The 27,865-nt window shown below is 45.8% G+C and overlaps 1 protein-coding gene across 3 annotated transcripts; it reads right to left on the minus strand.

The window, feature by feature from the left end:
• Nucleotides 1–1,904: 1,904 nt before the first annotated feature.
• KLF4 (Kruppel like factor 4) lies at nt 1,905–6,712 on the minus strand. 3 transcript variants are annotated; one of them, XM_043453618.1, is made up of 5 exons: nt 6,115–6,707; nt 5,886–6,006; nt 4,213–5,206; nt 3,949–4,113; nt 1,905–2,987 (listed from the first exon to the last, which is right to left on the minus strand). In XM_043453618.1, exons 1-5 carry the CDS (start codon nt 6,117–6,119, stop codon nt 2,812–2,814), a joined length of 1,461 nt encoding a protein of 486 aa, XP_043309553.1. In that variant the 5' UTR covers nt 6,120–6,707; the 3' UTR covers nt 1,905–2,811. The 3 variants fall into 3 exon arrangements, with proteins under 3 accessions (XP_043309553.1, XP_043309552.1, XP_043309551.1); XM_043453617.1 differs by having other exon boundaries at nt 3,949–5,206; nt 5,886–6,002; nt 6,115–6,712; XM_043453616.1 differs by having other exon boundaries at nt 3,949–5,206; nt 6,115–6,711.
• Between the last annotated feature and the right edge of the window lie 21,153 nt (nt 6,713–27,865).

Here is a 27,865-nt window from a genome sequence, read left to right on the forward strand (position 1 = left end):
AGTAATGACAGTACACCTAGGAGCTCAGAACTGATAGGCACTAAAGTAAATAGTTTAGCTATTCGTGCATCTTGAATAGTTTTGTCCTGTTACATTTTTAGAAAATCTCACTTTAGATACCAATGCTTTCTTCTTCAGGTTAGAAAAAGTTAATGCAATATTTCCTCCCTATGACACAAGAAAATTTAAACACATTTACTGTGTCTCGGTATTTTATGGTGTTTCTTCTACCTGAGATGATAGACACTTAGTAAACAGGAAAATGGTAAAACAAGCTTTTGATAAACACTTTTCACACACATACTACATACCAGAAACCTCTGTATAAGAGAAAGGTAGATTCCAAGAGCAGGAACCATAATTTAATACAAAGAAAAGGGTAACAGAATGTTGACTTTCTGTTTAAATAATTTTAATTGCTCCTTTAAAAATAAAGCCTAAATACTTGCACCTATACACTTTTAAAAAAAGTTTCTCCATTTAAAATACGTTCTTATTTTGGAATAGTTAGAAATGAAAAAATTTAATCCAAGAAAACCGGCATTAGTATCTTGATGTTTCCTTCTGGTCTTTACTCTTAATTTTCTGTTTCTTCTCTCCTTCAGTGCACACATTTGAATTTATACAATTGGAATTATTCTGTTTAGTCTTATACCCTGCTTTTTCCACTTAACATACCGTGAGCATTTTTCCATGTCATTAAATATGCTTTGAATATGTTCTTGGCCACATAAAATTCCAACCTATTGATGCACCTGTTTTCTTTTAAGCTAAGACACATGCCACGTTTTCCAGTCATGCTGGACTCTTAAAAGCCAAGGAAAATACTTTGTGTTGATCCACCATGAGCCTCTTACGAATTTCTGTTTTTCATTCCATTTATAAAATGTACCCACAGTGCCAAAACACCTCTGAACACCAGTTATAATGGACAGGTAATAAGCAGTCTAAAGAAAATGCCAGTCAGCTTCTGTCCGCTTGACAATGTTAATTAGTCACCCACATCACCATTACAAATACATAATGTCAACAAGTGTCACAAATGCTTTTTTCCACTCTGTGACAGCCACAAATGAACTTCAGATTCTTGGGTATCCACCGTAAAAAAAGTTTTAAGCTTTAATAATTCAAGAAATATGCTACCAACTTACAAAAACATGGTTTAAAACGTACTCAAATTTACATTACCCTTGGTTTTGTGACTGAGTCATTTTTGCCTCTTTTGTTTCAATGAAACAAAAACTGAAACAATGGGGCTGGCTTATCTGAGGACTGATGAAGTTTTAAAAATTTGCTAGAAACTTTGGTTCTATCCTTTTTTGGAGCTCTAAAAGTAATGTATCTGTTACACACAAAACATAAGTGAATCCTTTAATCCTCAGGAGGGCACTGTGGAACTGCGTTCTTGATATTGTCCGCTGTGGGGAGGTTCTTTTGTTATACAAATTGCTCTGAGTGCAAGGCCAGGCCTGGGAAAGAGACTTTTACATTTTCATTTGATTTTAAAGACCAAACCATAAAGATCTTTTAAAATGTGAAACTGGAACATGTATGTTTATGACTACTCTCATGGTAAACTGAGCAACCTGAAGAATGAGCCGTTTCTACCTGGAAGTTCATAGTCAGGTAGGGAAACTGCTTTCCTATATCTTTTAACATTTGAAAGAGAAACCTGAACTAGCTAAGTTTAATTCTATGATCATAAATCCTCAGAGCTTTCAGCCCACAACATTATACAGTACTCATTGTAAAACTAAGCAGTCTTTTAAAAGTCTTCTTTTAATCTCTTGAGATAAAGTCGGCTTTTTGGGGGTGCTTTTCCCTAGCTTTACCCACTGGGTTTAAACTGCAGTTTCTGTTATGTGCTTTTCCCGGGGAAAAACAACGCAAAACAAAAACAAGGCTCAGATAAAATATTATAGGTTTATTTAAAACTTAATTCTCACCTTGAGTATGCAAAATACAAACTCCACAAAATGTTCATTTTTTTACTTTGTAGTTTACAAATATACAAAATAGAAGTTTGCTTAAATTTATATTACATATTTATTAAGGCAAGGAACTATATAGAAAAAACATTTGTTCTGCTTAAGGCATACTTGGGAATAAACCATTGTACAAATTATTGCACATCTGAAACCACAGTGCATAACAGACTGTCTGCATAAAAAGATTAAAGTAAACCAGGTGTATTTACCTGACTTAGGTCATAAATGTAGATCGGAAGACAAAAATAGATTTTCCTTGTCAAAGTATGCAGCAGTTTGAGAACTTTGGCCTCATTTGGTACCTTTAGAACCAAGACTTACCAAGCACCATCGTTTAGGCTATTAAACACCATTTTCTGTACCTGAATTTCTTCCTCTTCTTCTAAGATCGTCATAATGGCTTTTAGAAGGCAAACAGAATACAAGGTGATCTTTATGCTTATATTGCATCAAAACAATTCTCAAGGGGTTCTGGTCTTCCCTCCCCCCAACTCTCAGATCTAATTTATACCCTGATATCCACAACTTCCAGTCACCCCCTTGGCGTTTTGTAAGTCCAGGAATATATATATTCAAGTTGGATTTAGAATTGGAATGATAGAAGATCCAGTCACAGACCCCATCTGTTTTTTTTTTTTTTTGAGTTTGTCTTTTGGTTTCCTGTGTCTCCTGATTATCCATTCACAAGTTGACTTGTTGGGAACTTGACCATGGTTGTAGTGCTTTCCAGCTGGCTTCCTCCCCTCACCGGGAAGACAGTGTGAAAGGTAAAAAATACTGAATTCTCTTCTGGCAGTGTGGGTCACATCCACTGTTTGGGGATTTAAAAGTGCCTCTTCATATGTAAGGCGAGGTGGTCCGACCTCGAGAATGCCCGGTCGCACTTCTGGCACTGGAAGGGGCGGTGCCCGGTGTGTTTGCGATAGTGCCTGGTCAGTTCATCTGAGCGGGCAAACTTCCACCCACAACCGTCCCAGTCACAGTGGTAAGGTTTCTCACCTAGAAAAGGAAAATAAAACTCGTTGGAAGCTATTCCTGAAGGATGAAATTTTAAGAACTTGGAGGCCAGACATCAAACCAACTCAAGTACCCCATTCCGAAAGGATCCAGGAAACGTCTTTATACCTTCTCAAGGCTGTATTAAACTTCAGATCATAAACAGGAATTTTATGTGTTTTCTTTTGCTCTTTTTTTTTTAAAAGGGAAATTAGATAATCGCAGAAAACACAAAAACCACTTAAAACTATACTTCTGTTGGACTTCTGTTCATTCTTTTGAGCAAAGATAGATAGGGGCAGGAAATGAATTTAGAAATTATGACTGTTAGCGTGTCTCTCCTAACCCAAACCAAGCAATAATACCCTATCCCACTACAACTGGTTCTAAAAAGTGACAGGAGACGACTACTTTTCCTATACCAGTATTATTAATGAAAGCTATACCTTAGTGACCTTCTGTACCTACTTACATCCAGAGATTCTCCGTGGTGACAATCTTAAATCAAAATCTCAGCCAGCCTAACCATTAAGTCCTTGAGAGTTAAATAAAACCTAATTGTTAGGACTAGAGAGGGGGAGGGGGTGAACCCTGGGAAGGGAACAACCAATAAAAATAGTGGAGAATACAAAACTGCTTAAGAAACTTATCATGACTTTGCACAGCAAGGCATAATTTCTTGATTACAAGGGCAATGCTTTGCTCAAACTCCAAGAGGCCCACCTGCAGCCTGGAATCTCCCCGCCTTTCAAAGGCCTAACAAAACTGCACTTTCAAGCACTGATACCATCCGCCCAGCAAAAGGCTCCTGGGCAAAATAGTAGGCGCCAGTTTGCTGTTCTCTCCTGTGATCCAGGAGATGGAGGAGATAGACTGCACCCCACATCCCAAGGGAGGCCCTGAGGAGTGTCGAGGCTGGACATCAGCCGCCCCCCACCCCTTCCACGGCTTCGAGTCCTCCTACCTGTGTGGGTGCGCAGGTGTGCCTTGAGATGAGAACTCTTCGTGTAGGTTTTGCCGCAGCCTGCGTAATCACAAGTGTGAGTGGCCGTCCTTTTCCGGGGCCACGACCGTCTCCCCCTCTTTGGCTTGGGCTCCTCCGGCATGCAGGAACCGGGTGGCATGAGCTCTAGGGGTGAAGAAGGTGGGGTCAGCGTCATCCTGTGTGCCCCGGACGGCCGGCACACGCAGGGCTCCCCAGCCCCAGCTATGCATCCCCGGGACTGACCTTGGTAATGGAGCGGTGGGACCTGCGGCTGCATCTGGTCGGGCAGGAAGGGAGGGTAGTTGGGCCCGGGGTGGGGATGGAAGCCCGGGGGGAGCGGCAGGGCAGGATGACAGTCCCGGCTGCTCAGCAGTTCCTCCGCACCCAGGGTCGGGGTAGTCCTGCTGGGGAGCTGCCGCCCCAGGGGAAAGTCGTGCGCAGGCGGCCGGTGGCCATTGCTGAGAGGAGGTCCAGTGCCCAAATGGGCCTCTAGGGGCCGACCGACGGTGCACGAAGAGACAGCCTCCTGCTTGATCTTGGGGCACATGCGTGGCGGCCCGCCGCTGTAGGGCGCTACCACCACCGGGTGGCTGCCGTCCGGGCTGCCTTTGCTAACACTGATGACCGACGGGCTGCCGTACTCGCTGCCAGGGGCACTCAGCGACGCCTTCAACACGAACTTGCCCATCAGCCCGCCACCTGGCGGCTGCGGCTGCTGCGGCGGAATGTACACTGGGTCCAATTCGGGCCGCAGGAGCTCGGCCACGAAGCCGCCGGAGGGGCTCACATCGTTGATGTCCGCCAGGTTGAAGGGAGCCGTCGGAGGGGGTGCAGACTCCCGGCTGTAGAGGAGGCCGCCGCCCGCGCCGCCCGGCGCCGCCACGCCCGGGTCGCCCCCGGCCCGGATTGGATAGCTGAAGCTGCAGGTGGAGGGCGCACTGGCTGGACCGCTGCTCGACGGGGAGGACGAGGATGAGGCTGATGCCGACGAGGACACCGTGGCGGCCACGGACTCCTGATGGGACAGCGAGTTGGAGAGGATAAAGTCCAGGTCCAGGAGATCATTGAACTCCTCCGTCTCCCTCCGGGGCAGGAGAGCCGGGTTGCTGCTGCCGCAAGCCGCGCCGACTCCTCCACTCTCCAGGTCGGTGGCCACGGTCGCGGCCGCCAGGTCGTAGGGGCGGCCGGGAAGCACTGGGGGAAGTCGCTTCATGTGGGAGAGCTCCTCCCGCCAGCGCTGTGGGGACAGAACGCGAGAGAAACAGTCAGTGCTGTCCCTAAGTTGCCACCCGATGTCAGTGGTGGGCCCGCCGCGCCTACACCGCCTAGACACGGGGACCGGACGGGCAGGAAGGGCCCCGGGGTCTGTGGGTGCCAGTGCTGCAATCATGGCCCACACCCGGGTCTGAGGAGAGGCGGTGCGTGGATATATGGAGGATGTTAGGTTGTGTCTGCCCTATTGCGTGTGAGCGAGCGCCGAGGCTCGCCAGCCTGGGTCCCTCCCCCCGCCGGATCCCGGGGACGCTCCCGCCACCCCCGGAATTGGGACACCGAGGTTCTCTTGGGGCGCCCTCGCCACGGGGACGCCTACGCGCCAAGCTCACTCTGGCCCAGCCAGTGTCTGGGGACACAGACACCTCCCGCCCGGTGGCCCGCGCGCCCGCCCTGCCGCTCGCGCGCTCCGGGACGTGTGCGGACCCGGTGTGCGCCCCCGGCGGCTCCACCGCGTCGGGACCACACGCATGTACAGCTGAGCCATGGGCGCGGAAGCCATCCCGGGTAGCCTGCGGAGGAGCCCGTGCGGGGCCACTCCTGCCCGTCGTCTAGAGGTGCTCGGTGACCCCAGGGCTCCGCCCGTCCCCATCCCACCCACAGAAGCCCACCGGAGGGCCCCAAAGGCCCGGCCCGACACTCACGTTGTTCGGGGCACCTGCTGGACGCAGAGTCTTCTCCCTTCCCGCCGGGCCGGACGCGAACGTGGAGAAGGACGGGAGCAGCGCGTCGCTGACAGCCATGTCAGACTCGCCAGGTGGCTGCCTTCGGACCGGGTGGGGAGCAGAGGCAGAAATCAGGGGCCACTCTCGACCTCCGCTCTGGCGCGTCCCATCTGCCCTCACCCCTCCCTGCGCCCCGCGCCGCACCTACCTCATTAATGTGGGGGCCCAAAAGGTCCTCGGGAGTCCGAAGCAGTAGGGGTACCCGAACCCCAAAGCCAACGAAGAGGAAAAAAAAAATTAGAAACGAAGCCAAAACCCAAAACCCCAAATTGCCCGAGATCCTTCTTCTTTGGATTAAATATAAAAGGGAGATGCCTTTAAAAAAAAAAAGTTCCTTTGTATACAAAAGTTCTTAGAAAAGTTGTAAACTCGTAAAAATAGACAATCAGCAAGGCGAGTTAAGTAGGTCCGGTGGCCAGGATGCGCTCTCTTCGACTCAGCAGCGTCCCCCACCGCTGTCGCGGTCGCCGCGGCTATCGCCGTGAGCGCTGGGGCTGTGGCCGGGGTGGCGGGCGGGCGGCGCCGCCAGGTGAGACTGGATGCGGTGGCGCGGATCTGCGGACTGGGCGGCGGCGCGAGGCGCGGAGTCCGGGGGGCTGCGCGGGGCGCGCGCGGCCATGGGCGCTGGCCGCGGGCGGGTGAGTGGGTGGGTGGGGGGCCGGAGGGGCGGGGAGGGGCACTTGGCGGCTCCCGGTGCCGCCGCCGCCCGCCACCGCCTCTGCTCCCCGCGCGCCCGCAGCCGCGCTCGCTCTCTCAGGCCGGGGAACTGCCGGCGGCCGCCGCGCGCTCCTTACTTATAACTTCTCCGCTCCCGCCCTCCCCCCGCCTCCTACCCGCTGCGCGAGGGGGCCAGCCGCCAGGCCCCGCCCCTCCCTTTCTTCTCCCCTCCTTCCAGCGGCCCCCCCGCGCGTTGCCATGGCAGCTAAATAAACAAACTCGGCGCACGTGGGGGCGGGGAGGAGGGAGGGGCGCAGGCGGGGCCCGGCGGGCCGTGACGCCAGCCCGGCAGCTGGCGGGCAGGAGCCGCGCTGACGCCGGCGGCGGTGGCGGCAGCGGGCCCGGCGCGGGGATTTGGGTACGGGGCGCAGGTCCGGTCGCCGGGCGACCGGGACAGTCGGCGTCGCCACGGGCTGCTCCTTGAGTTCGAAGCTCGCGGCCAAGAGGGGTCGGTAGGGGAGAGGGGGACTGTAGCGCGACCCCACCCCCGCTCCGGTGCGCGCTTGCCGCGCAGTCTGCGCACTGGAGAAGAGCGCGATTATCCGCGTGACTCATCCAGCTCGGGTCCGTCATACGCACGCAGGAGCCCTGCTCTACTCCCCGAGCTCCAGTGCGGGCATTTGGCCTGGCCTCGCATAGTCCTTCTTGGGCTCGTCTGCCCGGGTGGGGGTTGGGAGTAGAAGGGAGGTGGGTGCCCTCAACTGCGTGGCGAGGACCCGGAGACAGAAAGCGGGAGGGGTGTTCCCCGTCTGAAAAGGGCGGAAAGAGGCCGGAATGGGAAATGGAGCTACGGCTTTGATAGCTGAAGGAGCGAGGAAGGGACTGAAAGAGATTTCGCTATGTGAGGTGGGGGGAGGGGAGGGGCGTGAGGCGCGGGGACACCTTTCAACCGGGAATCTCAAAGCACTTTGCAAAGCACGCAACTCTCCACTTTATGGATGAGAAAACTGAGTCATAGAGAGGTGAAGTGGCGAGGTAAAGGTCAAACGGCGACTCGTTCCCTTGGCTCAGGCTCTAGAGCGGCCAGACCCACCGAAAGGGGCTCGGCTGGAAAGTGGCCCCGTGCCAGAACGTGGAACGATGCGGTGGGACCCGGGTACTGGAACAGGGCCCACGGAGCTCGCGGCAGCCGTCCCTGCCCACCAGGAAGAGAAGAGGAAACGGCAATCGTTATTTCAGTCTTATAACTCGGCCTCCCCACCCCCACTCCCCCTTGGTTTGTGATCAGTAATTTTCCAGCCGGGAAATGTTTTCGCCGTCATCTTCTCTGCAAACAGTGCCTTTAAAAAAAAAAAAAAAAACAAACGTGAGTGTGGTGTTCGGTATCGCTTTCTAAACGTAGGCTTGCGAGGTGTTTTGTTTGGATTCAGGCGCGCCTTGGGCTCCGCCCGCACTCTGCACCAAGCCCCCTTGTCTGTAAAGGCGGCCGGGTGTCAGCCCAGGAGAGAAAAGGGAGGAGATAGCAGAAGGGTCGAAGCCCCAGCCCTGGGCAGTGCGCGCTCACCCTCACTGAGATCCAGTTACCTCGTACTTTAAATCACCTGTTTATTTGAGTCCTATGCTCCTGGTACCTATTAGGTTTCCTTAGGATATTTGTTATCCTTGATTTTCCTACTCCTTGCCAACCACAGAAGCATTCTTGGAATGCATCGCGCCCCGAATGAATCCACTCAGCCCTTTATGCCAAGGCCAGGAATCCCGCTCGGTTCGGAGAGTTGCAAGCACTTGGGGATCCTCCAGCCGGGCTTTGGCCAATGGCTGCCAGGGCCTGTAGCCGGAGGGGAGGGCAGGTTTTCGCGGGGAAACCACCGACCTGGAGGGTTTCAATCCTACCCCATAGGAGCCAGCCAGTTTAACTCTGAAAATATTGCCCTGACCAAGAAAGAAAGATACCTGCAACCTCCTCCCCCTGTTGCTTTCATTGTGATGACAAACATTTCTTGGGATACTGGGGCTTGAAGATACATGGAAAAGTTAATCCACTTTACCATCAAAGCCAGGGTTCTTAAACTGCATTGAACTTGGATAAGTGCTTGATTGGCAACCCTTACCCTCCTGATGTGTAAGTCAGGACTTGGCATTTTCTAGTTAGGGAACCCGTGCGTGAGGAGCTTTCTGCTTTTCTCTTATTTATCTAAGTCAGTAGGCCTTTCCCTTCAACAAAAGTAACCACCACGGTGAAAAAACAATATTACACAGATGACTAGGAAAGCCACTATTATTATGTCATATAATCAAGACAAGATTCTGAAACTCAATTAAAAAAGGCAAACTTTCCTAACATCCTTCTGGAGGAGGAAAGCCAGTGCCTCTTTGTGGCAGGCAGCTTTCTGGTTATTCCTCTGATTGCATCATAAAGGGAACTCTCTAGATTTGCTCCAGCATTTCTAAAAGAGGTAAGGAACTTCAAGTTCACAAGTCATCTCCTTTCAAGGCAGGTGCCTGGTGTGACATCAGGGTTATGACCATGCCTCTTTTCAGAACAGGTAGGTCCAGAAGAGTTAAATCCCTGGCCTATATAATTTATAAACATGAGGCTGAGTAAACGTTTGATGACTAAATTGCACTGTGAAATAATAATGGAAGACACCCTTGAAAGAAGAATTAAATACTTACTGGTGACTTTATTTCAGCAAACTGATATTACAAGTTTTGTGGTATGGAAGTTAATTATTAATGTCCTTGGAGTTATAAAATAGATTTTTTTTTTTTTCCTCCAGCACAAACTGCATTAGTTGGCAGAAGATGTGATGGAAACCACTAGTGCTAAGGGATTAATGTGGAGCCACGGAGGAGTGTGATAGACTGAAGAGGCTACATCAGTGTTTCAAGGGAAGGACCTGGCACCCAGAGCTGGGCACTGGAATCTGGGTGCCTGACAGCACCCTAACTGGTGTGTAAATGCCACAGGATTCAGGAAAAGCTGCTTATTTCAGAAGGTGAAAGCAAGAGATGCTTTGAAATGAAATCCCTACAGATAAATGACTGGGAAAGGGTCTTGCAACTTTCTCAGGGTGGCAAATCTTTTCCCAGCCTCTGAGTGACTCCCATGCCCTGGTAAACTCCCAGCCTCTTTTTTACCTCTGTCTTGTGCAGTGGTTAAGAAAGTGAGCTATAACACGAGATTTCCTGGATTTCTGTTCTGGTTCTGCTGCTTTCTAGCTGGACAAGTTCCTTGACCTCACTTTCCCTGTTTTTTTCTTCTACAAAATGGGTATATTAATAGTATCTACTGCTGAAAGTAATAAGGTTTGTAAACGGGATCATCCAAGGAAGGTGTTTAGTGTAGGACTTAACACTCAATACAGGTATGTATTTCTACCACCAGGATTCTCCAGGGCACCTTCAACTTCATGAGGACAGGAACTGTTGTTTTTTCATTACCATATTCCCAAGTTCTAGTACAGTAATACGGTAGTACTCTTTGTTGAATGAATAAATAATGTACTTTTGTTTTGTCAGCAGTCCATCAACAGAGAGCCTGTCTTCCCTTTAAGCTCTCAGCTGTATGCTCATGAGTCCCCTTCATGGTCAAGAACCTTAATCCACTCAGACTCTTTATCATTTTTCCCACCTTATTTCATCACTCTTCCCCAGCTTCCCAAGCTCTTATTTCTCTCAACTCATGCTCCATTTTCTTTGACCTGGGCATTCAGGCATCTGCACAGAGTTCAGCCCTTTCTATTCCTAAATATCTCAGTCATTTTTTTCCTTCTGTCAGGCTGGGCTGCCTTGGTTCAAGCCCTCCTCATCTATCTTTTTTTTTTTTTCTTTCAGAAAAAGGGGTTTTTACTCTGTTGAAGTATAGTTAATTTGCAATATATTTTGCTGTATAGCAAAGTGATTCATTTACACATATGTATACATTTTTCTTTTTTTATTTGCCTGCATGAGGTCTTAGTTGCCCATGGGCTCACCTCTCACTTTTAATTGTTGCTGTAAGCCTCCAAACTGCTGTCCTCTTCTTCCACCTCCTCCATTGCCTCCCTGGAGGGACTTGCCAGTCAGTCCAGCAGTTAAAACTTCATGCTTCCATTGCAGGGGGCACAGGTTCAACCCCTAGTCAGGGAACTTAGATCCCACATGCCTTGCCACCAAAAACAAAAACAAAAACATAGTCTCCATGGAATTAGATCTAATCCATTTTGTTCAAATCACCACAGGTTCCACTTCTGCCCAACTACACTCTTTGGCCTAAAAGAGCAACACCAAACTCCTTAGCCTGAAGTGGCAAACTCATCCTGGCCCTAGACAAGCTAACAGAATCATCTCCAGAGACTGACTCCACCCTCCCTCAACTTTAACTGGATGTTCTCTCAAGTCTGTGAATACACAGTGTGTATTTTCCTCATCTGTTTGTCCTGTCTGAAATGCCTCTTCTCCCCTCAGGCTCTCATCGGGCTCAGACTCCTCAGTCCCTCTTAATTGTCCCTTGGTCTGTTAGTCCCTGTCTAGATTGATCCTCTTTCCTCTGAGCTCTTAATGAAGCCATGTGGCCACTCTGCTGTGCCATTTCCCAGTGGACTGCGGTGATCTGGTTACTTGTTTGTGGCTCCTATTCTGCTGGGGCATCTTTAGGACAAATGCCCAGTGGGTGTTCGCTGTAGCATGAAGAGAGCCAGCAAAGCTGGTGAAAGCTTTCATCTGGGAGCCTGCTCTGAGCCCCGCCCTTATCTTGTCAATAACTTGTCCCTGGTGGAGAGTTCACTGGCTCAGCCCTCTGCTTTTCCCTCCTCTTCCTCCACCCGCTTCTCTTCTCTGAAAAATTCTATGAAGGACAGAGAAAATAAAGTCCTTCAGAGTTCTGTCCTCTCAAAGCAGTCGGACAAAAAGCGAGGGAACAGCTCGGCCCAAGGCATTGTAATAAACTAGAAAACACAAACACACATAACCAAAAGCCAAACCAAAACCAAACAGAGAAAGCGGCCACTCTTCTGGAGCCAAATCCATTGCCTTTCAAAACCCAAACATTGGGTTTTGAAGTTTTTAGAGCAGAAAATGAATCACAGACATTTAAAAATCAATTCTCAGAAATTTAATTAAAATCTTTTTCATGAACCTTTAGGTTTGATCACTTAAGCTACATTCTTAGCCCCAAAATGTGAGGCTGGGTTTAAGCTATTTAAAAAGAAATCTGCACTTAATGGGATTATCTTGAAAGACTTGAGCTATTTTGACAGCAATATGTTAAATTCAGCCTTTCAGTGTCCTCAGCTTGTTCTGAGATATTAAGAGAATGCAAACAAACAAAAAAACAAAATCTCTTTTTAGGTTATTTTTAAATGCCTAAGTACAGCGAGTAATATCTTTTAAGAGTAAGATGCATAGAAGTACTATTTCTCCTAACAAATAGGGTCTAACATTTACTATCTTTTGTCAACTGTGATTTGTTTTTAAGGCCACAAGAAGAATCCTCTGCTACTATGTGCTTTAGAAAAGAAATCTAGCACTTAGAAGTAAATGAATCAGGGACTTCCCTGGTGGTCCAGTGGTTAAGACTCTGTTATCCCAATGCGGGGGGCACGGATGGATTCAATCTCTGGTCCGATCTCTGGTTGGGGAATTAAGATCCCGCATCCTGCATGCTGTAGCCAAGAAAAAAAAAAAGGGGGTAAATGAACCCACAAAGACGGCAAATCAGCATTGCTGGAATTTTCTCCTTGACTTGGTTCAGCAAATTTTCCTGGCCTGATAAACAATTTCCTCACGTAGAATTGGCCCTGAAAAGAGAAGCAGGACATTATTATACTCTGCATGCTAAGTAGCTTCAGTTATGTTCGCTTATTTGCAACCTCGTGGACTACAGCCTGCCAGGCTCCTCTGTCCCTGGGATTCTCCAGGCAAGAATACTGGAGTGGATTGCCATGCCCTCCTCCAGGGGATCTTCCTGACCCAGGGATCAAACCCAAGTCTCACGTCTCCTGCATGGCCAGTCGGGTTCTTTACCACTAGCGCCACCTGAGAAGCCTATTATACTCTAGAAGATTCTATCTCCTTAATTTAGAAGCCTCCATAGGCTGTATGGCAATTGTATCTCAATACAACTGCGAGGAAAAAAGTCTCTATACCTCAGATTCTTAGACTAATACAATATCACCCTTCTGAGAAAAACAAGATTCCCTGGTTTAAATCAGAATGGAGGGCAATTTTTTTTTGGGGGGGGAGGGCAATTTTTTGCACTATGGAAAGTGTAGAGATTTTGAGGGTTTGAAAACGAGTGCTTCACACCCTGAGAAATGCAAACAAGAAACAATTGTGTGCTGAATTTTCTTCTCAGTTTGTGGGCTGGACAAGAGGATAAGTTATTTTTGCCAATCTGACATTATGTACTCCTGGCCAAAGAAATTATTAACAAAATAATAATAACAATACATTTGATTATCCTGCAGCTGAGGCTCACAGACATTGTGTTTGTTAATCAATGTTAATGTCCTGGCTGGCGCGAAGAGTGCTGGGAGGATGGCCAGCGTCAGTATTTTTTTTTTTTTCTTTTTAACAAAGGTCAAAATAAATTTCTGGCAGCACTCGCATATCTCTTGGTATGCTTGATGTGTTTTTCAAAGTCACTAGCTCAAATCTAGACACAGGCTTTTCTTAGATCCAGGGATGATCAGAAGCTTCTTGAAAGAGAAAGCCCTAGGATAGTTACCTAATCTTACAGGAATTCCCAGCATTATAATAGAGATTCAACAAGTTAAGCTATTCGAGACTCACTCAGTCTGTGCTGTCAGTTCCTGATGAATTTTTCAGATTGTTGTTGTTGTGCTCAGATGCTCAGTCATATTTTCACTCTTTACGACACCCCCATGGACTGTAGCCCGCCAGGCTCCTCTGTCCATGGGATTTCCCAGGCAAGAGTACTAGAGTGGGTTGCCATTTCCTACTCCAGAGGATATTCCCAACCCAGGGATCGAACCTGTGTATTCTGCATTGGCAGGTGGGTTCTTTACTGCTGCACCACCTGGGAAGCCCTCGGGTTGCTACACTTACCCAACAGAATTCTCAGAGTCACGTGTTTACGGGAAACACTGAACTGTTGAATTTCAGGGTTCTGTGTTTCATTCAGCAAACTCAGTTTTCTATTAAAATAGAAACTCATTTGAGTTTCTTTAAAGACATGACAGACTCTTTGGTCTGTGTGAATGTGGGTTAGAGTGTCATTATCTAAGTTTGATTCTTTGCCCCCTCTCGCTTCAACTCAGTGAAGGAGGGGTCTTGGACAGAATTCCTTGTCTTATAATCACTTGTGATGAAAGTGCAAACAGGCTGGGGAAGATGGCTGGGACTTCCACCCAAGAATTTGGATTCCTAGACCTTGTGCTGCCTCTTATTAGATGGAAGACTTTGGGTGTGTTATCTAGCTGCCCTCTATTTTCCATGCCTGTGAAATGGGGCTATGAGTTCACCTACCTCACAAAGCTGTTATGAACACCAAGACATCGGGTGTGAAAGGCACCGCTGGTGTTAACTTCTCCCCTCTAGCAATGGAAACTAGCATAGTTATCCCCATTGATAAACTTGAAATTGGTTCTGTATCCAGCATTGGGAGATGATGCAGTGTCCTGGTTTGAAGACCAAAAAGCTTTTTTCCAGAATTCTACCCCTTCTCCTGCTCTGGATATCTCAGCATCATTGCAGATGCAACAATTAAGGACCAAACCCACCTAAAACCTCACAAAGACACCACTTTAAGTCTCATCAAACAGTCTTGATGACACGACCTCACTGTGCTCCCAAAGTACTTTGTGCAGTAGGAGGAAAATCTGGACTGTTTGCCTGTTTGGATAGGTAAATAGAAGGCTTTTAAAGGATGGATGTGACATGGGTTCGATCCCTGGGTTGGGAAGATCCCCTGGAGGAGGAAATGGCAACCCACTCTAATATTCTTGCCTAGAAAATCCCATGGACAGAAGAGCCTGGTTAGCTATGGTCCATAGCATTGCAGAGTCAGACACGACTGAAGCGACTTAGCACAAGTGTAAATTCAGTTGGGGATCACACTTCTTGGATTCATGCCATGACTTGCAAAGGCCTTTTTTGGCTGTATCAGATGTAGAAAGATGGTGACCTTGATCCTACATAAGTCAGTCAAGAGGTTGGACAGAAGGGAGTTTCAAAGTCAAATTTGCCATGAAGAGTTATATAATGATTAACAATCTAGGCAAAGCTCTAACCTTGTCTTTTCTGGGAGTACTGGAAAGATTTGCTGTGTTCTGTCTCCAAGAAGCAGAGGGAGCTGAGACATTCAAATTAATAACATCATGACTCTCAGACACGGTACCGGGTACTGTGCTGAGCACTTTCTGAGGTTGGCACTGCCACTGAGGCACTAGAACGCAGGCTTTAAGAGATAAGGACCCTGACTGACTGACTGTTATTCCAGAATGTAATGCAGTTTGCTGGCCCGTAATAGATGCTCAATACACATTTGTTTAATAAGTGAACTCCATTTTACAGCTTAAGAAACTATAAAGTCGAGTTGGAGAAGTGACTAGCCCAGGCTTGTACAGCTGAGTGAGTGAGGCAGCCGGTGTTCTCGGAGTCCACATGGGGAAAGAGGCCTGGGGTGTCACTTCTTATGTAGTTTGGCCTTTTGTCACCCTGTTTCCTCCTGTCCTCAGCTGTGCCAGGCTTCCCTTCATCCAGAGTTCTTTTGGATCAGTTTCTCCAGAAAATAAATTTGTAACCGTTGGTTCAAGTTGGGGGAAAAGTAGTCACACTGTTGTAAGGGGTAGGGGAGGAATCTTAGGGTTTGATTGATTGAATGGATGGATGGATTAGTGGGTGGATGGATGGATGGATAGATGAATGGATTTTCCAGCAACTGCTTATATAGGCTTTCAATCAATAATCTTGTTTCCATCCCCAGATGCTCCCTATATCTGAGTAACACTTTGGTGTCTCTTCTTCCTGAGCCCTCCAAGGGTCCTGCACCTTGAAATCAATCTGCCTGGTTTTCTGCTTCCTCTGATCTAAGTTTGTGGCTATATGTTGGTGGCTTCCCAGCTCCCACTGTCTTTGCCCTGGGAGGTTTTGTCTTTTAATTCTTTCCTGTCACATGAATGGGGTGTCAGAAGGAGCATAAGAAAACACTTTGGTTGAATACAACATGTTTGATTCTTAAAAAAACCCTTTGCTCCTTTTGTTTCATTTTTTAAAGGTATTTTTTTTTCTGATTTTAAAAATTAATGCCTGCTGACTCACAAAATCAATCAATGAATGTGGATTCAAGAAAAATAAATTCACATTGTACCTATCCAGATATGGCTGTGGTTAACAGTTATGTATACAAAGTTTCAAGATTTTTATGCATGTATAAAGGTGGTAAAATTTATTTTTAAAATACCAATTACCAATTGCACACAGCTTTGCAAATTTGCTTTTATTTCACTTAGCAATTTACCATAGCTGTACATGTTAATACATAGATATACTTCTTATTTTTAAACACATTATAGTAGTTCCTAATATTGGTATTTAATCAATTGCCCTTTGATGGTCATGTAGATTGTTTCAATTTTTCACTCTTCCAGGACTTCCTTTTGCAATCTTAGACAAATTTGCTTATTTCATTAGGCTCGATTTATAGCAATTGCTTTACTAGGTTGACATTATTACTCATTATCAAATAGCTCCTCAAAAAGTTATGTTTCTATTAATTTACATTTCCATCAGCATTTCCATTCCCATTAGCAAGGTGTATTACATCCATCCACCTACTAATCCATCCATCCATCCAATCAAGCAAGCCCTAAGATTCCTCCCCTACCCCATACAACAGTGTGACTACTTTTCCCCCAACTTGAACCGAAGGTTAGAACTTTATTTGCTGGAGAAATTGATCTAAAAAAGCTCTGAATGAAGGGGAGCCTGGCACAGCTGAGGACAGGAGGAAGCAAGGATGACCAAAGGGCAAGCTCCAGGACAGGATTACATGCTGCCCAGCGCTGAGGATTAGCATCTTACTCTCTTGCTCCTCTTGATTTATTTATTACGCTTTTTTGTTTGTTTTTGTTTTTACAATTTAATTTTTGTTTTATGCTGGAGTATAGTTGATTTATAATGTTGTGTTTGTTTCAGGTGTGATTCAGTCATGCATATACATACCTCCATTCTTTTTCAGATTCTTTCCCATGTAGGTTATTACAAAATATTGAGTAGAGTTTCCTGTGCCATAGTAGGTACTTGTTGATTATCTATTTTACCTATAGTAATGTGTGTATATGTTATTCCCAGATTCCTAATTTATCCCTACTCTCATCTCATGTTTCCCCTTTGGTAATCACAAATTTGTCTTCCAAGACAACGAGTCTGTTTCTGCTTGTAAAATAAGTTCATTTGCTTTTATTTATTTATTTTTAGTTGAAGTATAGTTGATTTATAATGTTATGTTAGTTTCAGGTATACAACAAAGTGATTCAGTTAGATGCATATATATTCTTTCTCAGATTCTTTTTTGTTATAGGTTACTACAAAATATTGAGTACGGTTCCCTGCTACTCCTTTGAAATCCAGGCATCTACATAGGTCAGCTTTGAGGCTGGTCCACCTAGTAGGGAAGTTGCTTTGGATTGCTTCCAGAGTTTGAGGGTGTGTAAATCAGACAATGTTAGAATGCAGTCCGAGGCTTCCACTTGGCACATACAGAATCAGAGGCCTAGGGAGCAGAGGTGGGACCACAGAACGTGTGTCCTGACTCCCAGCCAAGTCCCGGCTCCTTGCTTGCATCAAACTGCACTGACAGGAACCCCGTAAAACTTGCCCTCTCCTGAACCCCTTTCCCTTTGCAACCAGAAGTCTGGACCTCAGCAGGGGATGAGAACCAACATTTTCAGTGTGCTTGCTTTTTAAGTTTTAAAAAATTTTAATTAATTAATGTTTGGCCGTGCTGGGTCTTTGTTGCGGGACTCAGGCTTCTCGTTGCAGATGGCTTCTCTTGTGGGCACGGGCTCTAGGCGCGTGGGCTTCAGTAGCTGGGGCACACGGGCTCAGCAGTTTCAGCCCGCAGGCCCTAGAGTGTGAATTCAGTAGTTGTGGTGCATAGGTTTAGTTCCTCCGTGGCTTGTGAAATATTCCCGGACCGGGGATCGAACTCTTGTCCCCTGCGTTGGCAGGCAGATTCTTAACCACCAGACTACCAGGGAAGCGCCTCAGTGCACTTTCTAAGCACTCCCACCTACCCCAGGTACTGTGCCTATGTTGGGCCCTCCGTAATCCTGTGAGGTAGGTATTATTCATTGCACTCTACAGAGGAAGAAGTGAACAAATGGGAGATGGAGTTAATCATATGAGTAACCTGTGCCCAGTCCTAAGGAGATTTAGCACAGGGAACTAGATTACACCTGTCTTAGAGTGAATGAGAAGGCAAAGTGTGTGCTGGGTTTAAAGCGAGGAAGGGTGGTATCAGCAAGACCCATCTGCCCTAAATGGATCAAGGAGATGTTTCCTGGGATGACTGAAGACATTCTGACACCTCACCCCAGGGGGGTGTGTGTGTGTGTGTCTGTGTGTGTGTGTGTCTGTGTGTGACTGCATGGACTGTAGCCTGCCAGGCTTCTGGGTCCATGGGATTTTCTGGGCAAGAAGGAGGGAGTGGGTTGCCATTTCCTCCTCCAGGGGATCTTTCTGACCCAGGGATCGAAACCACGTCTTCTGCATCCCCGTGTAAGAGTAAAACCCAGCAGCACAAGCACCTCTCAAGACATCATCTAGCTGGTTCAAGGGTTGTGTAGCTAGGGGTTGAGCACAAGTGGAACCCAATGCTTGCTGGCCGGGTCCCCTTCTGGAATGACTGAGCTGTCCAGCATGGCCCATGTGTAAATGTCAAGTAAACACCAAATTGAAGTGCAATCTAACTATTGTGCTGGGACTGTTTGCTTTAGATATACTAGTCAGCAGGAAGGGAGAGGGAAAAATATGTGTCACTTTGCAAGGCAAGTTGTGAATGTCCTGAGTCCTCCCTTGGCCAGCTAGAATGTCACAGAGACCAACGTCAAATAAATACAGAGCTTGCACTCCATGTTGCAAAAATAAGCATGTCCATTTGCTTGAAAAAAAAAGTTCTTTTAGATGAGGGAACATTTTCCAGTCAATCACACAGCAGCAAAGTCATCCTGTTGAATTTGTGACTCACAGGCTCTCTGTGTCAATAGACAGAGAGTGAGCCCAGCGTTATGACTTCAGTGGGAGATGAAGCAGAAGCTGGGATGAGGCAGGGCTGGCTCTAAAGCAGGGCCCTGAGCTCTGACAATAAATAGCGGAGGAAAGTCTGACCACTCACAGGGTGAGTAACTCATTTGTTGGTTCCTTTTCTTTATTACTTGCTTGTCTCCTAGAAAAGAACCAGTTACAATTTGGCTTACTTCATCCTTTCCTTGCACCTACAGGGATGAAGGACATCATTGTAAGGACTACTGACGGAGCATCCCGTGGCTTGATGCTCTGCACGCTTACACACATCATCTTCTGTCCTTGTAGCAATTCTGTTAGGTAGTTGTCATTTTACGTGTTCATTTATGAATGAGAAAATTGAAGTCCACTGAGGTTAGGCATCTTTGTAAGCTTCTGGCCAAGGATTCTAATGTGGTTCTCTCTGGCTTCAATTTCAGTTTCTGTGAGATTTGGGGGCATCCTCCCATTTTGCTGTCTTGCCGTGAGCCAGACACTAGCCTGGGCACTGGGGCTGCACCAATAAGTAAAAAATAGTACCTGCCCTCAAGGAGCTCCAGGACCAGTCAACATATATATTGTCTTGTATTCTAGACTACTGGGATCTGATAGGGTTGCCTGAAACTGGTAGTTATTTAAGAACAGATACTACCAAGAGGCTCCCTGCTTATTTACATGGTGGCACTGAGTGCGGATGTCCTGGGATAGAAAAAGCGTTGCAACAAGGACCACAGATGAGCTAACACCTGGCCCTCAACTGGCTGGTCTTATAGCAGATTTTCGCAGCCAATCACGAGGGTTGGGGCAGGTGGAGGCTTGGTGTTTGGTCTGGGGTAGTCACAGAGCAGGATAGGGAGGCACATGAGCCTGACCACAAAACTGATGGGCTGGCCTCTAGTCCACAGGCTTCCCTGGTGGCTCAGAGGGTAAAGAATCTGCCTGCAATGCAGGAGACCCCCGTTTGATCCCTGGGTTGAGAAGATTCCCTGGAGAAGGGAATGGCAACCCACTGCAGTATTCTTGCCTAGAAAACCCCATAGACAGAAGAGCCTAGCGGTCTACAGTCCATGGGGCCGCAGGGTCAGACACAACTGAGCAGCTTTCACTCACTCACCAGTCCATGCCCTGCTATGCATGCACGTGGGCTGAGGTCAGTCACTGGCTCTGTCTGCATGTTGGGCTCTTCAGCTGCACATGAGAGTGAGCAGAGCAAGGCCCCCGTGGCTCCGAAGTATCAGGATTAATTGGGATGGTGGGGTCCATTCTTGACTTTTTCTGGGTGGTCTCAGCCGAGATATTCTCAAGCAAGAAGGAAAAAAAAGCATCAAATCTGGTGGCTCTCAAAGCTGAGACATTTCTTCTTCACCCTCCATACAACTCTGCTGAAAACTGTGCTGGTCAAGTAACTTTGATCCTTTTAGAAAATCTGTTGTCAGCTTGGACAAAAGCGATTCTTAGAGAGGCTTTGCCTTCATTTTAATAGGCCATCGATTGTTTCTTCTGCTTTTTCCCTGTGGCCCCAGTGTCCTCCCATTTCTGAGAAGTCATCAGCGTAGAGACTATATTCCCCAGTTGCCTGAGTCCTCTTCAAAGTCCAGTCCTTACAGTTTTTCTTCTTGCTGGCTGGGAAAATTCTTGAAAAGACACGGTCAATACTGTTTTGCTGGAGTATACTTTCGACACATTTATTTTGGCTCATGTTGTTTGTCAAGCCCTCATGGAGCCCTGTGAACGAGAACGCTCCGTTTACCATTTGAATTTCTCCCCGTCTAGTTGGCAAACATTGCGTTTCCTCTGTAATCTGTCTGAAAAACAAACAGTAGAGTTTACACTGGTCTTTGTGTCACCCATCTGCCTACTCAGAGATCTATACAACAGTGTAGGTGCTAGAAACCTGTGTGTGTGTGTGTGTGTGTGTGTGTGTGTGAGTAGGGAGAAACGCTCATTCATTCATTCATTCGTTCATACAGTTGATGTTTAGGGAGCACCAGTTATGTGTCTGACGCAGTGCTGGGCATTGACTGAAAGCCCAGTGGAGGACTTCTCTGGTGGTCCAGCGGTTCAGAATCCTCCCTGCAATGCAGGGGATGTGGGTTTGATCTGTGGTCAGGGAACTAAGATCTCACATGCCTCTGGGCACCTGAGCCTATGGGCCACAACTATTGAGCCCACTCGTAGTTCCTGTGCTGCTATGAAATATCCCACACTACGAAACAAAGGTCCCACATGCAGCAACTAAGACCCAACACGGCCGAATAAATAAATATTAAAAAAAAAGAAGAAGAAGAAAGGCCAATGGTGAACAAAGGTGGATGTGATCCTGCCCATAAGAAGGTTATATAGTCTATTGGGAAAAGATGTTAATCAAATAACAGCAACAAGAAAAAATAATAGCAAAGTGCAAACTGCTATGAAAGAGGAAGCACGGGACAGGAAAGCTTTTAAAAGGACACTGGCCTAGTTGGGAGTAGAGTGGGGAGAGGAGAGTCATGTCCTCCTGTGGACTATGATCCCTGACAATTACCACAAGGGTTTATGCCTTTGAATTTCTGAACCTAGCATAGCCTCAGTGATATTTCTAAATTATTAATTTTTTGAGTTATTTAGTGTTCTAGGCCAGGGTCTCAGGGCACAGAGACAAACGGTATAGCCTATGTGGAATCTAAAACACAAAGCAGAACAAATTGAAAAGACTCATAGATACAGAAAGCCGGAGAGGCATGTTGGGGGAAATAGGTGAAGGATATTAGGAAGGACAAACCTCCAGTTATATCAATAAATAAGCCACAGGGATGTAATATATAGCATGAAGAATATGGTCAATAATACTGTAATAACTTTGTATGGGGACAGATGGTTGCCAAAATTATTGTGATCATTTCATAATGTATGCAAATGTCAAATCACCTGAAACTGACATAATAGGGCACATCAACCATGTTGCAATAAAGGAAAAAATAATTTAAAAAACCCAAGACACTGCGTAGGACCACCCCTGAAAGAAATTGTAGGACAAAGTGCTGAGGGTTGCAACAGCAAGTGTTGTGGACAAGATTGCAAGAGAGCCCAGAGGAGACAGAGGCTGATTCTGCTTGAGGCTGGCCTGGCAGGGGGGGAAGAGAAGGGGTATTGAGGCAAAAGAAGACCTGGAGGTGGGAGAGTGCAGTGAAGATGGACTGGTGTGAAGTCCAGCGGGGTCAAAGTGGAGAGGGTAGATGAGACTGGGAATATTTGGAAAGTCATTTTTGGGGCAAAAATTGAGGGGCCTAAATAGCTGCTCAAGAAGAGCCACAGGTTAAAGTTGTATTTTCCACACTTCCAGTAATTCTAGAACTATGTTAAAATTGTTTAACATAGATATGTTCTGCCAGCCATGACACATTCAGTATTTTTCTGTACATCCATTTATTTAGAAAATATTGTAAAACTTTAAAATACTCTCCATAATAATTTGTATGATATCACAGTTTGGCTGTACTAGCTCAATGTTCTATAACACAATATACAGTAAATACATGATTAAAAGAATAAATGCTTCTCTCATGCCATATAAAATCATCTTGAATCCCATCAGTGGTACTTGTATTCCCTTTTGATGAAAACCATTGTACAACAACTCTACGGCAATTTCTTTTTTCTCTTGGTATTTTAAAAATAATTATTTATTGAAGTTTAGTTGATTTATAATGTGTTGGTTTCTGCTATACAACAAAGTGATTCAGTTATACATATACATACATTCTCTTCCATATGCTTTTCCATAATCGTTTGTCACAGGATAATGAATATTGTTCCCTGTGCTATACAGTAGGACCTTGACGTTTATCAGAGCAATTTATATGTTAAAAGCCAAAAGATTATTTATTTCTTCTGTCACTCATGTCTCACATTTAATGGTTGAGCAGAATCTCTTCTGTCTAAATTGCTGATTTCTATGACTAGCAAGTAAGGGCCACTGCCTCCTTTGGAAGAAGCCGGTGGGCTTGGCTTCTCTTTTGCATCTTATTTTTTTTCCCCATTTCTGTGGTTCTGAAGTGGTGTTGAAGAAGACTCTTGAGAGTCCCTTGGACTGCAAGGAGATCCAACCAGTCCATCCTAAAGGAGATCGGTCCTGGGTGTTCATTGGAAGGACTGATGTTGAAGCTGAAACTCCAGTACTTTGGCCACCTGATGCGAAGAGCGGACTCATTTGAAAAGACCCTGATGCTGGGAAAGATTGAGCGCAGATGGAAAAGGGGACGACAGAGGATGAGATGGTTGGGTGGCATCACCGACTCAATGGACATGAGTTTGAGTAAACTCCGGGAGTTGGTGATAGACAGGGAGGCCTGGCATGCTGCAGACCATGGGGTCGCAAAGAGTTGGACACGACTGAGCGACTGAACTGAACTGGATTGGAGTGCATGCATTATCCAGGTAATGACAATTGCCCACATAATCTCCTCTTGTGTTCCCCAGCAATGTAACTTCTGGCGGTCAGTTTCCTGTTTAAAGCATGCAATGTTGTTTTTCTGCCCAGGAGCACCTGTACATAAAAGGAAGGGAATTAGCAATATTAAGCAGCTCATCTCCCAATCAATCCTTGAAACAACCTTGAAACAGAATTAGTTAAAGCCTCATTTTACAAATGAGAAAACGGGTTCAGATGGATCCAAGTAACTGCCTGTCTCGAGGCTTTGTGGTCGGCCAGAGCTGGGCTTCGAAACCAGGAGAGTCTAGAGATACAGAGTCCAGGGCTTTCTCTTTGGCTTCAGAAATTCACTTGGGAGAACTTGGTTCCTCGTCCATTTAACAGATATTTGGTGAATGCCAGTTATATATGGAGTGCTCTGATATGAAGGAGGATTCAGAGGAGATGAATGACATGGGCTGTGTTCTGGGGGAGTCAGAATTATAAATGATTATGTTTTTAACAATTTTAAGTTAAAAATTGATTTTTTTATTAACTATTACTGCACCTGGTTAAAAGGGTCCAAGGGTTTTTTTGTTTTTTTTTTTTCATGAAAAACCTAAGATTAAAAGCAAAACCTTTTTCTAAGTACTAGAGCTATTTTCTAGGTGAAACCATCACAAATAGCTCTTTATTATTTTCACTTGGCTACTCTACAGAGACTTTGAAGTGATTCATGGTGGACGATAGATTTTCCTTTCCTTTATATGTTAATAATGTAGAAATTGAAAACCAAGTTCACAAAGGAAAAAAAAAAAAGGAAGTTGGCATGAGATATAGTTGCTATGAACAAACATCTGAGCTGCTGCTTAGCTTCCTGGCAGCCAGGAGAAAAAGGGAACATAGCTCTCATTATCATAGAGGAAGAAGCCCATTGTTATTTCTGGTCCTTAAGCCTCAAGTTCACTTCTCACCTGGAAGCCCACCTAGGGACATTGATAGACACAATAATTAATGTTTTTGGCAACAGCTTTCCCACAAATACTAGTCCTTGTCTGCCATTTCTCGTGAAGGCCTTTAATTAAGGTTGAGAGCTTGAAATCCAGGCTGACATCAGTGAGGGCTTGACTCACGTGGTTCAACAACCACTGTAACACGAAGCAGCACAGAATAGAGGGTCGTTAGGGCTCCAGGTGAAGTCTTGCAGGAGTTCAGGGGACCGTGGGAGCATCTGCAAGTTGGACGGTGGAGAAAACCTTCACGAAGGAGATTGTCTTTGCATGGGACTTGGGGAGCAGGAGTCGATGAGCAGAGGAGAGCGTGAAAGGGAAGAACATTCCAGGCTCAGGGAGCCTGGCACAAAGAGCAACTGGCACAAAGAAGTGAAAATGCTTGGCCTGTTTGGGGAATGTCAAGCGGTCGGGGTGGACCGACAGAGATTCTAAGAAGGCTTCCGTGAAAGAGGTTATATTTGCCACTTGGACATTTTCTAGTTCTTCTGAGACAATTTTTGTTGTTGAGTTAGGCGGAAACGAATGAGAATCAGATGGCCACATTTCTCTAGAATCCACACCGGCTTAGAAAACGAAGGGGGAGAAGAACTTGACAGAATGTGTCTTGGCTTCTGCCAAACCTAAAGTATTTGAAACATCACACAAGACAGATCTCGAACCCAAACACATGCCTGGATTCGCCCACTTCTAATGGCAGCTGTGGCTGTTTCATAAAATGAATTGTTTTCGAGAGAATGGGGTCTGATGGAGGAGCGTCAATGAAGAGAATGACTGATGCAGGGGTGGTTGGCCAGTTGGCCCTTGAGAATGTACACATTCCCTTGTGAAGAGAGAGGGGCCAGCGCGGTGTTGCCAACCAAGCTATTGATCTGGCTCCCTTGTAGGACGACTAAAGCTTGTATTATTTGACTTTATTGTGTTGCCTGTAGAAAGAATTCAGCATCTCTTGTTTCTCTCCCTCTCTGTCCCAGTTTTATATTTCAGAGGGTAAAAATGAAAAGAAATATGTTTTGCATCAGTCTCTGTTCACATGAGTGGAGACTGAATGAGAGATGGTGGAAGCAGAGAAATGAGGTCACTAAACATACTGTTTATTATGATTTTAAATTCCTGGCTTGAGGATCACGGACATTTGCAAAGTAGAAGGAATCAGGAAGAGGGGTGAACTTGTGCATCGTCCACAGTTGTAAAGTTCAGACTCCAGCCTGGGCCTCTGATTCCTGGTCTTTCATAGCCAACACGTTTTTGCCAGGCTCGGAACTGAGAATAAAAGTGAATTCTCTTGTATATTCTTTCCTTCCTCATTCCTTTGTTTCCTTTCTTTCTTTCTTTCTTCCCTTCCTCCCTCTCCCCTCCCTCCATCCTTCTCTTCTTTCCTTTCTTGCTTTCTTCAAAAGGGACATTAAAAAACAATTATTTTATTCATCTATAGTTGACTAACAATGTCATGTTAATTTCTGCTATACAGCAAAATGATTCAGTTATACACATGTATACATTCTTTTTTTGTATTTTTTTCCATCATGGTTTATCACAGGATACTAAATATAGTTCCCTGTGATATACATTAGGACCTTTTTCATCCATCCTATACATAATACACTTTGCATCTGCTAATCCCCAACCTCCAATCCTTCTCTCCCCACTCCTCTTTCCTTGGCAACCACAAGTCAAAACAGACTTTTTTAAAAGAAGTTTTTATTTTGTGTTGGACTGTATGTTAATCAGCATTATGTTATGTTAACAATCAGTATGTCGATCAGCATTAACAATGTTGTGTGAGTTTCAAGTGTCCAGCAAAGTGCTTCAGTTACACATATACATGTATCTATTCTTTTTCAAATTCTTTTCCCACTTAGGTTATTATAGAATATTGAACAGGGTTTCCTGTGCTCTATAGTAGGTCCTTGGTGGTTATCTATTTTAAATCTAGCAGTGTGTACATGTCAGTTCCAAACTCCAATCTATTCTTCTCCCGCACCGTCCCCCCTGGTAACCACAAATTCATTCTCTAAGTCTGCGAGTCTGTTTCACAACAGACTTTTTTCTTTTTTCGAGAGCTCAGTGATGGTAACAGCATCCAAACAGAGTGAAGGTATGTTCAACGTCGGTCTGGAGACACAGCCTTGGAATTGTACTGATAGAATTTAGAAAGAAAAAAAAAAGCAGCAATGGAAATGAACTGCAATAGGGACGGAAATAGGAGACTGGAGGAGGCCTTCAGAGAAGAGCAAGCTTTGGAAGGGCCTGAAAGCCCAAGAGAGAATTTGCTGGATGGACCTGGAATAAGTGGGAAAAGGCAGAAGAAGCATAGTGGGTGTGGATGGATGGGTGAGCGATTGGGATCCGGGACACTGAGGCTTAGCGAGGCCAGAGCTGAATTTGGGGAGGGGAGGGTGGTGTTGTTGGCAACAAGTGAGGGAAGAGAAGTGGGCAGGGGTCAGATGCCAGAGGGTCTTGCATTCCTTATGAAGTAGGGTGTTTGGGCCTAATGGTGTTTTCATGCCCATTGACTGCTCAGACTCCACTTCCCTCTGGAGTGAAAATTCTTAAGAGAGGAGACTGGCTTCTATTTTCATTATGTCTCTGTGTATGTGCACTTGTGAGTATTTTTAAGGTCTTTAATACAATCCAAATGACACGCCTGTTGAGATGTATACTTTTTTTGTGAGTATTTTTAGTCTTTAATACAATCCAAATGACATACTTGTTGAGACTTACACTTTTTTTTTAAGCTCTAAAAAAAATTACTTTTAATTGGAGGACAATTGCTTTACAGTATTGTGTGGGTTTCTGCCATGTATCTGCATGAATCAGCCATCGGTATACATTTCTCCCCTCTCTCTTGAACTTCCCTCCAACCCCATCCCCCTGTCTAAGTGTACACTTCTGATTCATGCACTGTTCTGTATGTAGGCCACACCTCAATAATCAAAGGGGGAAAAAAAGACATGCTGGGCAGAATCCTTAGCCAACGTTTTAAACTACAAAATGTCAGCTCGAGGATGATGGTAAAGTGACTGGAATTCAGAGACTTCTCTTTCTTGTCCTGAGGCTCGGAGAGTGTGAGTCAAAGCAAAGCTTGTGAAAACCTGTGGGAAAGCCTGAGAAAAACCTGCTCACTGAAGCCCTCCTCTTGGGCATTCTAGATTCCTCCAGCTTAACTCTCGCTCATGTCTTCCCCTCAGACCCACTTGTTCCTCGGTTCTGGTCTTGGGGACACTATCACCTTCGGGTGTTCAGTGCAGGGACCTGGGAATTCCCTTGGCTATTCCTTCTCTGTGAACCCTGTCTTACTTTATGTAACCTCTAAGTGTTTCTCTTTTCTTTCTTCTTCTTTTTTAAAATTGAAGTATAGTTGATTTATAATATCATGTTACAATGTTTATTATATAACATACAACATTATAATAGTGTATTAGGCGTGGGTGGTGCTGATGGTCTAGTCCTAAGTCGTGACCTACTCTTTTGCAACTGTAGCCCGCCAGGCTCCTCTGTCCATGGGTTTTCCAGGCAAGAATACTGGAGGGGTTGCCATTTCCTCCTCCAGGGGATATTCCCCACCCAGGTATGGAACCCACGTCTCCTGCATTGCTGGTGGATTCTTTACA

The sequence above is a fragment of the Cervus canadensis genome, chromosome 30, assembly GCF_019320065.1.
Source record: "Cervus canadensis isolate Bull #8, Minnesota chromosome 30, ASM1932006v1, whole genome shotgun sequence".
NCBI classification, from domain to species: domain Eukaryota; kingdom Metazoa; phylum Chordata; class Mammalia; order Artiodactyla; family Cervidae; genus Cervus; species Cervus canadensis.